Raw genomic sequence first — 13,390 nt, forward strand, 5'->3', positions numbered from 1 at the left:
GAAATGGGGACATTTGGGCAGACACTGGCTTCCGTCTCCCCAGACATCAGCTTCAGGACTCTCCCCACCTCCAGTCTTCCCTGGCCCTTGTCAAATCAGGTCCCAGAGCAGCCTGGGCAGAGAAGCACAAGGCCCACGCTGAGAGGAGGATGCCCAGACAGAAGGAATTACAGACCTTGCTAAACTGTCTTGGCAGGAGCCACAGCAATATGTGTGGGAATGGGTTCTAAGGGAAATAGACCCAGGAGGGTGGAATGTCAGGTTCAGTTTGCCCAAACTCAAGTCCATGGATGCTCATCCAGGATTTGGGATTTAATGTGTTGGCTCAAGCACCTGGGAGAGGCATAAATAGTCTATGAGGTTGGTTAATTAAAGCCTGGATTTAATGGTAGCCTATAGTTAGTAAACTTGAAATGCCAGAATTTCCCTGGCATAATGTAAAGGAAAGAATCCAAAATCTCAGAGAGGTGTGCATGCCAGATTGGATTTATTATGTGCAACCTGCTTAGCCACCCCTCAACACATATTTTAAGCGGGTCTGGAAAACACCTCTTTGCCAAAGCATTACGAAATTCATTGGTGAGGGGTGCCTGCCTGGCTCAGTCAGTAGATCATGCAACTCTTGATGTCGGAGTCAAGAATTTGAGCACTGTGTTGGGCACAAAGTTTACTTGGAAAAAAGAAAGAAAGAGAAAGAAAGAAAGAAAGGAAAGAAAGAAAGAGAAAGAAGGAAGAAGGAAAGGAAGGAAGGAAGGAAAGGAAGGAAGGAAGGAAGGAAGGAAGGAAGGAAGGAAGGAAGAGGGAGATAAATGCATTGGTGAGAATCACCCACATCCTTGACTTGCTCTAATGGCTGTCCTCTGTAGGCTGGAGATGCTAGTGGGGGATGCTGGATGAATCAGTAGAACTGGATTCCGTGATCTCAGTGGAAATAATGGTATCCTGGTAGCGTAAAGGCCAGGTGGCAATGTTTAACAGCCAAAGGAAAGGTAGCCATAATACCCCACATTAAGACATGGGAAAGAATGGTCATCCCGTTGGACACAATGACAGTCCTGTGGACCCTCTTTCCCCAGGCACGTTAGGCCTTGTTCAGTGGACTCATGGTGGCAGGGATGGAAGCTATGCTTTGGTTCAGTAACAGTCTTCCCTTCTCTGAGGCTAATGTGGCTGTGACCAGTGCTGAATGCCCATCCTACTTACAGCCCCATGCTGAGTCCCTGACTGGGTGCCATTCTCACCTGTTTATAGGCTGATTTGACTGGGCCCTCCTAGCATGGAAGGGCTGTGCTTTATCCTCATGAGAACAGACACATATTCCAGGTATGAATTCACCTCCTCTGCCTACAGTCTTCTGTCAGCACCACTATTCTGTCAGCATCAGGTATTCTGATGGACAGAATACCTTACCCATCACCATGGCATTCCACACAAAATCGCCTCCAACCGGGGCTCACATTTCATTGCCAAGGAAATGTATAAATGAGCTCACTCCCAAGGAATTCACTGATCTTACCGTGTGCCCCATGACCTCAAAGCAGCAGGCAAGAGAGAATGGTGGATTGGCCTGCTGAAGGCTCATTTGGAGCATAGCTGCGAAAGCACACTTTGCAAGGTGCAGGGGCTATCCTACTCGATGCAGTGTTTCCTTAAACCATAACCATACATGGTCATATATAACCAAGAGGTAGGGGTAGTCAGAGCCTCCTCACTATTACACCTAAAGTCTATAACCTACCAGGAGAATTTTTGCTTCCCATTCCAATAATGGAATGGACTCAGAGGGCGTGGTGATCCTAGAACCCCAGAGAGAAACACTTCCCACCATACGACAATCATAGAACTGATGACTTGAAAGCTGAGATGGCCCTGGCCATTTTGGTTTCTCCTGCTACTGATCCAATAGGCAGAGAAAGGCGCCTCTGTAATGTCTCAGTTGGTGAAGCCCAATTACTAGAGAAAATTAGGTTGCTACTGCATAATAGAGATGGGGCTAGATCTGGAGCCCAGGGGAGTCACTGAGGTGTCTCTTAATAATCCTCCCAGGGCGCCTGGGTGGCTTAGTCGGTTGAGCGCCTGACTTCAGCTCGGGTCATGATCTCACGGTTCATGTGTTCGAGCCCCGCATCTGGCTCTGTGCTGACAGCTCGGGGCCTGGAACCTACTTCGGATTCTGTGTCTCCCTCTCCCTCTGGCCCTTCCTCTCTCTCTTTCTCTCTCTCTCTCTCTCTCTCAAAAATAAATAAACATTAAAAAAAAATTTTTTTAATTAACATCATAACTGAAACATTTCCCCGTGTCATTACAACCTCTTCGGAAAGAATCAAAACTTAGCTCAAGTATCTTCTAAATCATTTTTCCTAAGGCTCACATCAGCTCCAGAAAGGATGATCTCCCTCTCCCGGGACTCCACACACACACGCGCACACACCAGTCGTGACATCTGTTACACTCCAAGTCCCTTGCCTGTTTATGAGCCTGTCTCCTTCCTTGACTGGTGGGAGTAGCTCTTTTTGTCTTATCCCCAGCCCCAATTCCTGGCATAAAACAGACACCAAGAAATGGTTTGCAATACGAGGATATTCTGAGGCCTGCATAGTATTTCATCCTAGAGAGCCACTCTGGTTTATTTAGCTCCTTCCTTGTTATTGAACTTTCAGGTGATTTTTATTTTGTATTATACCTATCACTGTAGGACTTTTTATTTGATCAATGAAACAGGTGCCCCTGTCAGTATTAACTGGAAGACACTTCTACTTGCTACTTCAGCACACACACATCCTGATCTGGCCCTCTGACTGCAGTCTTCTAATTGGATATGTCAGATTTACAATTGGTAACTGCTTGGTTAATAGCGGCGGTCTTTCTCTAATAAGCACTGCTGCTTTTCCTTCATTTTCTTTTTTCATATCCTATGTGGCTCATCCCAGTTTAGAAGAGCCCTTGGTTTTCTATGTGTATATATGAAAAAAAGGGGAAAGAGGGAGAGATCATCTGCTGTGCCAGGCACTCAGATGGGTACTCCTATCAGACAACCTTGTATGAAGAGCCCTGGAGAGACTCCTGTGAACACATCCCTAGAGTGAAATCCCAGCTCCACCACTTGCTGCTAGGGGATCCTCGGAACTTCATTTTTCAGAGTCGCAGTTTCCCCAGCTGGAAACAGGGATGAGAACACCTGATGGGGTGATTGTGGGGATTTAAGGAGAGGTCTGTGAATAGGACCTGGCTCTTAGTAGCAGGTCAGCAAATGGCCAAGTTTAATCCCAAGTGAGGAGCTCAGAGAAGGATTTCTCTCAGAGGAGCTCTGAGATGCAACGCCAGCATGTCAGGACATCCTCACAGTCCTGGGCAAGGGCATCTTTAGGACCCGCAAGACTGTGCCCGCAGAGGGAGATTCTTGGCGCTTCTGGAAGGAGGATACCTATGTGACAGCGGGCAAGGAAAGCTTGCAGTGCTTTGGGGATGAGACCTGTAACCCGGAGCTGGGAGTGGGCCGGTGGGAGGGTAGCTGAGCAGCAGGAGATGGTTCCAGCCGGCAGCCGGCAAGGTAGGCGGCTGGCACAAGGGGTCTTCTGCCTCCCCGTTCCTGGGAAGGTCTTAAAACCCTAAAGAGGCCAGAGGGCTCCTTCCCCATCTGTAATGTGGTAACGGAGCCCGGGCCAGCACCTCCCCAGGCTGGAAGGCAGGAGAGTCGTTAGGGACACCTGCCTCCTCCCCGCCCTCGCCCCCTCCCCCTCCCAGCGGGAGCCCGCGCAGACCTTGGGCACCTGGGCGCGGGCTGCGCCTGGGAACAATTGGCGCCCCTGGCCTCCAGGCCTCCCTGAGGGAAGGGGGCGGGACGTCGGAGGGTGCAATAGAACTATTAAAGCAACCATCCCGACGGAAATGGGGTGAGGCTGGCACCAGAATAAAGAATCCTGAGAATCAAGAAGAAATAAACCCTCCAACATAAAAGATATTAACATAGAGAATGTCTCGCAAGTAATCGATATCCTGGGATAGTAATCGATATCCTCGCAAGTAATCGATATCCTGGGATAATCGATTAGCGCTGGGGGGGGGGGCATGAAATTTAGATGCATGTCTTCTATCATACACCGAAATTAATTCCTGATAGAGTTAAATGGTGATGGGGGATTGGGGATTAAACTACACACGCACAAAAAGACAGTAGAAGGGAGAATGTATCCGTTCTGTAGAAGGGCGAGGACTTTCTAGGCTTAAAAGGGATGAGGAAGGCGTCTGGGTGGCTGAGTGGGTTGGGTTGAGCGGGGAACCCTTGATTTGCGTTCAGGTCATGATCTCATGGTTTGTGGGATACAGCCCCATGTCCACATCGCAATGATAGCGGGGAGCCTTCTTGGGATTCTCTCTCTCTCTCTCTCTCTCTCTCTCTCTCTGTTCCTCCCCTGCTAGTGCTCTCACTCTCTCTCTCAAAATACGTAAATAAACATTAAAAAAAAAAACAAAAAAACGTGAGATAAATCCCACTAGGAAAGACAGATGTGTTGGGGGCGTCTGGATGGCTCAGCCAGTTAAGCCTCTGACTTCCGCTCAGGTCATGATCTCACAGTTCATGAGATCCAGCCTCGAGTTGGGTTCCTGTGTGGACCTTGCTTGGATTCTCTCCCTCTGGCACTCTGCCCCTCCCCCATCTCTCTGCCCCTTCTCCCCCATCTCTCTTGTGCGTGCATGCTCTCCCTCAAAAATAAATAAAAAATAAAACTTAAAAAAAAAAAAAAAAAGCTGCTGCATAATATTCACTAATGCAGGTACACCAAACATTAATTCATTTGGCCCTTCCCCTAGCGTTGAACAATTACACTGTTTCCAATTTCTCTTGCTTTTTACATATACTACTACTTCAAAGAAAATTTTTGTGCATAAATCTTTGTCTTATAATGACTGACTCATTATTTCATTAGGGTATATACCTAGATGTGAAGTTTCAGGGTCAAAATGACAGCTATAGCTAAAATTTAGTAGAGTCACTGAAAATGGCATTTATGAAGAGGGTTTTTTGTTTTGTTTTGTTTTTTTAAGATTTCATTTTAAATAATCTCTACACCCAACCTGGGCTTGAATTTACAGCCCGGAGATCAAGGAGATGAAGAGTCACTGCTCTACTGACTGGGCCAGTCAGGTGCCCCAAAAGAGTTTCTTCTTCTTTTTTAATGTTTATTTATTGTTGAGAGAGAGACAGAGCACAAGTTGGGGAGGGGCAGAGAGAGACAGAGACAGAATCTGAAGCAGGCTCCAGGCTCTGAGCTGTCAGCACAGAGACTGACATGGGACCAGAACCCATGAACCCTGAGGTCATGATCTGAGCAGAAGTTGGATGCTTAGCAGACTGAGCCACCCAGGTGCCCCTAAAGAGTTTATTCTTAGATTCGATAAGTGGTGCCTGGGTGGCTCAGTCGGTTGGACAGCCGACTATGGCTCAGGTCATGATCTCACGGTCTGTGAGTTCGAGCCCTGTGTCGGGCTGTGTGCTGACAGCTTGGACCCTGAGGCCTGCTTGGGGTTCTGGGTCTTCCTCTCTCTCTGTACCTCCCCCACTTGCACTCTCTCTCTCTCAAACATTAAAAAAAAAAATTTTTTTTTAAGGTAGTCGATGTAACAGGCAGGGAATATTCATGAAATCTCTGAAATTTCCCCTCAATATCATTGTGAATCTGAAACTGTTCTAAAAACTAAATTCTATTTTTAAACGTGGCGGGGTGGGATGTTGTAACAACACTGAAATAAGTGTATTGGGCTTTTGCTACAGTGAGGTCAGCCATCAGGAAACCGTCCAAGCCCCGGCTCTGCCACCTGCCAGCTGCGTGACCTTGAGCAGGTCACTCAACCTCTCTGAGCCTCAGCTGCCTCACCTGTGAAATGGAACTTATAGCGGTTGGCTGGACAGAATGAAGTGTTGAATGCAAGGCCTTGAATACAGCCTGGTGCTCTGTATCCTGTAGATGGCAGGGCCAGTGAGTGGGAAAAGACTTTGCAGACCGTGAGGTGCTCTTCAGATGGGAGGGAGTAGGCTGTGGGAGAGGCACCTTGAGTTCCCTGGCGCCTGAGAGGGGATTGGGTTTGGGGGCCAGGGTGGCGGTGGGAGGGGCCCTCACTGGGGAAACGGCTCCGTGGTGGAGCAGCTGAGGTGCAGCTGGGCCTGTGGCCTGGGAGGCAGTCTTGCGGGCACCTCCTCCCGCAGCCCACAGTCTGCAGCTGAGTCCTGCCTCTTCTCAGGTGGGCCATGGCCAGGACTTGGCTGCTGCTTCTCCTGGCCCTCGGGTGTCCAGCCCTGCCCATAGGTGAGCCCCCTCCCTGCATCCCTCTCTGGGCCCCATTCGTTTGCCCAAGCCCACTCCCTAGCTCCTGACCTCCTTGGGTGTGGGTGGGATGTGGGGAGGCAGGACAGACCTATGTGGGGTCCCTGGGAAGGGTCTCACCATAAGCCCACCACTCCCTTCCCCACAGTATTCACCTTCCAGCTACCTCTCTCTGGGGCTCCAACTCCTGTTCCCTGGAGTCCACAGTGTTGGTAGTAGGGCAGTCACTTCTTGGAGGTAGATAATAAGAACAAGCGGGATGGGCATCCAGGGAGGGTGGGGATGGGGTAGCCAGGGCTGGGACATGGGCGGCATTGTGAGATCCTCTCCTGTCCTTCCTGTCCTGGACTCCTGCCCTCAACAGTACCCTATTCCAAAAGGACTCAGAATGCCTCAGGTTCATCCTGCTCCCCCTTCTTCGTGAGTTCTCAGGAGAGGTCCCAAGGCCCCAGTGACTTCCCAAGGGTATTACCCTCAGTTCCTCAAAGATCAAGAATGGAGCCAAAGGACTTGTGTTTAGAGGAGAGAATTCTGGGGCGCCTGGGAGGCTCATTTGGTTAAGCGTCCAACTCTTGATTTTGGCTCAGATCATGATCTCACGGTTCATGCATTGGAGACCCGAGTCAGGCTCCATGTTGACAGTGCAGAGCCTGCTTGGGATTCTCTCTCTCCCTCTCTCTCTGCCCCTCCTCTCTAAACAAACAAACAAACAAACTTACCGGATAGAATCCCAGCTTCATCTAAAAGTATGTGCATGTTTACATGTTATGTGGTGGGGAAAGGCCTTGATCTCTGAGTCAGGGCATCTTCTTTTTAAAATTTTTTAAAAAGTTTTATTTATTTATTTTCAGAGAGAGCATGCACTAGCAGGCAGGGGAGGGGCAGAGAGAGGAAGACAGAGACAATCCCAAACAGGCTCCACAACATCAGCAAGGAGCCTGATGCTGGGCTCCATCTCAGGAACCGTGAGATTATGACCTGAGCTGAAATCAAGGGTCAGACACTTACCCAACCAAGCCACCCAGGTGCCCCTGCATCTTCTTGATCTAAAGCTGGCTTCTAGTATTTTCATAAGCTGTCTCTTGCTAGGGAGATTAACCATATCCATGTGAAGCAGGGAGAGCCCATGGCAAAAGGTCTGGGAAGGAAGCAGCCAGGCTGAGGAGGAGCAATCCCGGGCAGCTTCATGGAGGAGGCACATGCTAAACTCAACCTGGGGAGTGTCTCTATCTGTACAACTGGACAGGCTCAGGAGCTCACTTTCGGCTTTCTCTGTTCCTTTTGTTTGCCATGCCTTATTAATATTAGTATTGATAAAATAATACTAATACTTTTCTGCCAAGGTGTTTGACATTCATGACCTTTATTCTTCACAACAATTTTACTGGGCTGGTGTTTTTAAGTTTATTATATTGGTGCAGCATTCAAGACTCAGTAAATTAAGTGGACCAGCCAAGAGTCAAACCAACTCTGTCTGAGGCCATGTCCCAGGCTTGATCCACTGTGCCATGTAGCAAAATCTTAGTCACCCTTCCAAGTGGGGCGGGTCTATAGGAGCAGGAGTCAAAGAGACCTGAGTTCCAATCCTGAGTAGGCTACTTACCTTCCACATGCTTCCAGATCAGTTCTTTGACCTTCAAGAAACCTTCCCTGAGCACCCCCCACTCTGACCTCCCCACAAGATTCTCTAGTGTCTTTTCCTGTGCCCTGGGGAATTTCTTTAGCTTGGCTGCATTTAACTCATGGGGTAAATTTGTGGGTTTTAACGTTTGAGATTTTATTTATATGAAAAGATATCCAACTATTCAACAATAACATTTTGGTCATTATATATATTGTCACATTCACTGAAAAGTATAAGATTGTAGAAAATCAAGACTATCCCAGAAAATATAGGACAGATGTTTGCAGTACCCATGTGACTCTTTTTTTTTTGAGAGAAAAAAAAAAACTTGCACGAGCAAGTGGGGGAGGGGCAGAGGGAAAGATAGAGAGAGAGAGAGAGAGAGAGAGAGAGAGAGAGAGAGAATCTTAAGCAGACTCCATAGTCTGTGTGGAGTCCGAGTCGGGGCTCAATCCTACGACCTTGGGATCATGACCTGAGCCAAAATCAAGAGTTGGATGCTTAAACCAACTGAGCCACCCAGGCACCCCTATTTTTGATTTTTTAACTATGAAATAATACATACACTTGAAATAGGTGAATTGTATAATACATAAATTATGTCTGAACAAAGCTCTTTAAAAAATATTATAGGGGCACCTGGCTGGCTGCGTTGGTAGAGCATGCGACTCTTGGTCTCAGGGTTGTGAGTTTGAGTCCCACCCCACGTTGTATGTAGAGATTACTTAAAAATAAAATCTTTCTAAAAAATACAACAGACTGGAGCGCCAGGGTGGCTCAGTCAGTTAAGTGTCCAACTTCAGCTTAAGGTCATGATCTCATGGTTTGTGAGTTCGAGCCCTGCATCGGGCTCTGTGCTGACAGCTCAGAGCCTGGAGCCTGCTTAGGATTCTGTGTCTCCCTCTCTCTCCACCCTTCCCCTGCTCATGCTGCCTGTCTGTCTCTCTCTCTCAAAAATAAATAAACATTAAAAATATTTTTAATACTACAGACCTACAGAAAAGAACAGAGAATAGGGCAACAAACACCTCTGCATATTCCACTGAGATTAACAAATAGTTAAAATTTTGCCATATTTGAATCAGATAAAAGAAACAAAAAGTTACAGATACATTCGGAGCCCTCTTTGATCTCATTCCAGATCTTATTTCCTTCCCTTCCTCCCCAGCGGTAACCACTCTCCTGAGGCTGGCACAACAAGGTATTATAAGAATGTGTTTATGCACCTGCTATCTTTCCCATAGGAAAGGTTCCTTGAGGGCAGGGACAACGTCGTCACCAGTGTTTTATCCCCAGTTCCTGGCACAGAGTATGCCAGATATTGGGTGAGGGATATGATGGATATGATGGGTGAGGGAAGGATGGATACATGGATGCATGGTTGCGTGGACAGATCTACAGATGGACGGTAGAAGAGGTATAGGAAAGACAGATGATGGGGAAAACATGGATGAATCGATGGGTAGATGCAAGAAGAGAGGTATGGATGAGTGGGTGGAAAGATAGATGGATGGTGGAAGCAAACCCAGATGGAAGGACAGAAGTCTATTATGAGGTGCTGGCCTGGGAGGGCACAGACAGATCAAGCCCCCCACAGGTGCATGCTCTCTTACAGGTGTGGGCGGCACACCCTTCCCGTCTCTGGCCCCACCAATCACGCTGCTGGTGAATGGGAAGCAGCAGACGCTGGTGGTCTGCCTGGTCCTAGATGTTGCACCCCCTGGCCTTGAGAGCCCCATCTGGTTCTCAGCTGGCAATGGCAGCTCGCTGGACGCCTTCACCTACGGCCCTTCCCCAGAGGCTGACGGCACCTGGACTAGCTTGGCCCAGCTCTCCCTGCCCTCTGAGGAGCTGGCAGCCTGGGAAAACTTGGTTTGCCACACTGGGCCCGGGGCCGGCGACCACAGCCAGAGCACACGGCCCCTCCAGCTGTCAGGTAGGGACGGCGTCTGGGCCCCTGTGGATGCTCCCTGCCCCTCCCCTACACACCCTGGAAACAGGATATGGTGGGAGACAGGGCAGGCTCTGGGCCATGGGGGCATGGAGGGTGTCCACATGCCAACCATCTGAATGAGGTGACGATGGGTAGGATCAGAGCAGGGTGACCTCAGGGCCCTGAGTCCTGGATTTGCAACTCCTTCAAATATCCAGGCTTCAAATATCTCCTTCAAATCCAGGCTCTGATGCATGACTTCCAAGAGGTAGTACCTCCTCCCTTCTATTACCTAGGGTTAATATCTGTATTGCCCTATATATGACGCCCTACTTATAAGGACCAAGCAATAATTAAATAACAAAATGTTTTCATCTACTTATTGTTTACCCTGCAACAGGCACTGTTTACAAACACTTTACATTTATAAACTAGGTCATATTATTTTCCCAATATTACAGGCACAGAGAAGCTAAGTGATATGTCCAAAGCCAGCTATTATTTTTACTAGATGACTTCCTCTTTTTGGATTATGGCAGTTTTGTCATCTTCCAAACGGGAATGTGGACTAAAGGTCCCGCCTTTCAAAGAAGGGTGCTAAGAAAATCAATTTCTTGTCTGAAAGTGCTGAGGCACCTCAGCCTCCCCTGGGCACAGAACAGTCGACCGTGGGGAGTGAGAGAGATCTGGGCCCCTGAGAGGAGTCGTAGCAAATGGGCCCCAGGTTCCTACTGCTGGTTCATCTGGTTCATTTGTCCAACATGCCGTGAATGGCTGCCCTGTGCCAGGCTGGGAACATAGTGCTTGGGTGGAGGGCAGAGCCCATCCCCAAAGACTCATTCTCTTCTCCTTGACTGGCAGGAGAGACTTCCTCAGCCAGAACCTGCCTCTGGGAGCCTCTCAGGGGTGAGTACTGGGGATCTTGGGCTCTGTTAGGGTCTGGCCTGATGGTTCCACTCTGCTGGGGCGGGGGGTTGGTGGTGTTCCCTGAAGAGGCTGCCTTGCTGGGTTGGGGCACTGGCAAGCCTGGGCTTGAGTCTACCTGTGGGTAAATGGGAGTGGGTCCTCTGACCCCAGCGTACTCCCTGGACACCAGTTGGAAGGTGTAGGTGAGAGTTAACGGGAGGCTCCTTAAAGCTCTCCTTGGGCAGCCCAGATGGATGGTGTCAGCGTCAGAGCCTTGGGAGACTGGGTGATAGACAGTCCCACCACCCAACAGGCAGAGAGAGTCATGAGTCAGGTTCTACTTCCTCACCACATAGAGCATTTGGAGCTGGTTATTTGCCTCTGCATCAGATGCTAATTTCTGCCTGGCCTACATCCCCCTGGTTTGGGGGGGAATAAGATAAAATGAAGGCTGGGAAGGTGTGCGTTATTATTACCAGTTAGAGCTCAGGTCAGACACCAGGGAGGACTTGCCCTGGCTTTGGGGAACGGCTGGGAGGAGGAACGGCAAGGGCAGAGGACAAGGCCCCTCTTCCCCAGAGAACGCCCTCCTGCGAGTGGGGCTGACGCTGGCCTCCAGGTCCCTAACTGCTTTTCTCTCTCCCGCAGGGACGCGGGGCCAGGCGCTGCGGCTGGGGGCGCTGCGACTGCTGCTTTTCAAGCTGCTGCTGTTTGACGTGCTTCTGACCTACAGCCGCCTCCGTGCCCTGCCCTCCACGCTGGGGGACCCCGGGCTCCCCGCGCCCCCCAGGGGCCCCCTGGAGCCCCGCCGTCTCCCGCAGCCTCCGCCCGCAGCAGAGCCTTCAGCTCCAGCCACCTGGATTCGCCGCAGTGCTGGGGGGACGGCAGGCCCGGGGCTCACCCTGTCGCTGCAGCCCCGCCTTCTCGGCTGGGAGTCCAGGAGCCCGGTGTGGGAGGAGGGGACGCTCCCTACCCACCGAGCCTGGGCCTGGTGCTCGTGAGTCACCCTGAATTCCTGCCTCAAGCCTTGCAATCTTTGTGTGTGACCTGCCTCCTATTGCAGATGGAAATTTCCGGCGCTGGGGTTTGTTTCCCGCCTCGGATTGAGGGCCTTCTGAGGGAGAAGGCTGTATCTCTCCCATCAGACCGGGAGCCGCTTGAGGGCGGGGATCCACAGGTACAGGGACCCTTGAGGTGCAGAGAACTGAGAACAATTAAAGGGGAACTTAAATGACACAAACAAATGAAACATATTTTAATTCACGTCTGCCCTGGGAGGAGGGGATTTGGCAGATTTTTAAGAAGCAGAAATCTGGGAGGGCTCCCTTGAGGAAGAGGGCTTCCTGAGGGTGAGACTCTGGGAACTGTAGAGTGATGCCAGGGTTTGGGGAAGATGCTGTCCTACCTCTGTCTCCTTCTCCGCAGGCAGGCGTGGGGTGAGGCTCCCTCTCTGTCTCCCTATCCTGACCCAGCCTTTGCAAGAGGTCAGGATGAGGAGCCCAGGAAGCCAGGAAGGTGGGGTGCTGGGCCTGATGTGAAGTTTTGTACAGACTTGACAGAAATGAACAGGGCCAGGATCCCAGGGTAACAGGATCATATACAATGCCAAGAGCATGGATATTAATTACAAACTTACACCTTATTAATCAGTTAAGGGTCATTATTCATTTAACAAATATTCATTGAGCATCAACCCTGAGCCAGGCACTAAAGAGTCTTCTTGTTTCCTAAAGAGTGTTCTTACACTGATAGTATATGAGGCCCCCACAGTAGAGTGTCTGGCCTCTGTTTCTCCAGCACTGGCAGGAAATCCAGTCTTTCCAGGGGTTCCTCTCCAGTAATCACCCGCAGGAATCTCTGGGTGCTTTCATGTGAATCCAGGTGTCCCCTAGGCAGCACAGGACAGTCTGCTGGACAAGTGGTGCTACCTTTGTCTTTCTTCCCCCAAGGTGGTATTAGCAAATGCTCTACCATCACCCCCCACCACCACACACACATGGTGTCAGTGACATTTCCATCTTTCCTGAGCCTCTGTGCCCTCTCAGCTACTGTTCCATGAAAACCCTCACTATCTGCTGCACAGCTCATCTCTCACCAGCCTGTAAGGAGACAGTCCAGCCTCTTTTTGGATTCTTCAAGGAGGGGTATCCCACAACTTCTGGGGACAAATCCGTCCACCATCCCTACATGGCTTGCTCCTTCCCAAACACACGGACTGAGAAGAAGTCTAAGCTAGGCTGGGTTGGGGCAAGGGCATGTCTGGCCATAACCTCAGACTTTCTCCAGCCACTGTCCATTTCCAGCCCTGAGCTCCTGCCAAACTGATTTGTGCCTCAGTAAATGTCCTTCAGACGTCCTTTTGTTCATTTTGTAATCAGAGCTTCCCTTAGCTTCAACGCCCCTCCTCATCGTGTTCCAATCCCCCAATCCTGCCCTGCCCCAGGCTCAGTTGCTACTGTGGCTGGCTTAACATTATTTCCCAGGAAGGTTCCTGGGCCTAGGTAAATCACTGGACTTGGCCAGGCTCTGAGTCTCCCCAAGTCTTAAGAAGCCTACAGAAGATGCAGCATTGCAGAAGGGTGTCCTGATCCTGTGTGCTATAGA

General features: G+C 49.9%; 1 protein-coding gene across 2 annotated transcripts; it reads left to right on the top strand.

The window, feature by feature from the left end:
• Positions 1-6,151: 6,151 nt before the first annotated feature.
• On the top strand, positions 6,152-12,325 carry PTCRA (pre T cell antigen receptor alpha). 2 transcript variants are annotated; one of them, XM_060615569.3, is made up of 5 exons: positions 6,152-6,305; positions 9,089-9,148; positions 9,563-9,883; positions 10,742-10,786; positions 11,435-12,325. In XM_060615569.3, the coding sequence occupies exons 1-5, from the start codon at positions 6,248-6,250 to the stop codon at positions 11,785-11,787; spliced, it is 837 nt and encodes a 278-aa protein (XP_060471552.1). In that variant the 5' UTR covers positions 6,152-6,247; the 3' UTR covers positions 11,788-12,325. The 2 variants fall into 2 exon arrangements, 1 of the variants encoding a protein (XP_060471552.1); XR_009604971.2 differs by lacking the exons at positions 6,152-6,305; positions 9,089-9,148; positions 9,563-9,883; positions 10,742-10,786 and adding an exon at positions 11,103-11,276 and having other exon boundaries at positions 11,435-11,545.
• The last annotated feature ends 1,065 nt before the right edge of the window (positions 12,326-13,390 follow it).

This window comes from Panthera onca, chromosome B2 (genome assembly GCF_046562875.1).
Source record: "Panthera onca isolate mPanOnc1 chromosome B2, mPanOnc1 haplotype 2, whole genome shotgun sequence".
NCBI lineage: Eukaryota > Metazoa > Chordata > Mammalia > Carnivora > Felidae > Panthera > Panthera onca.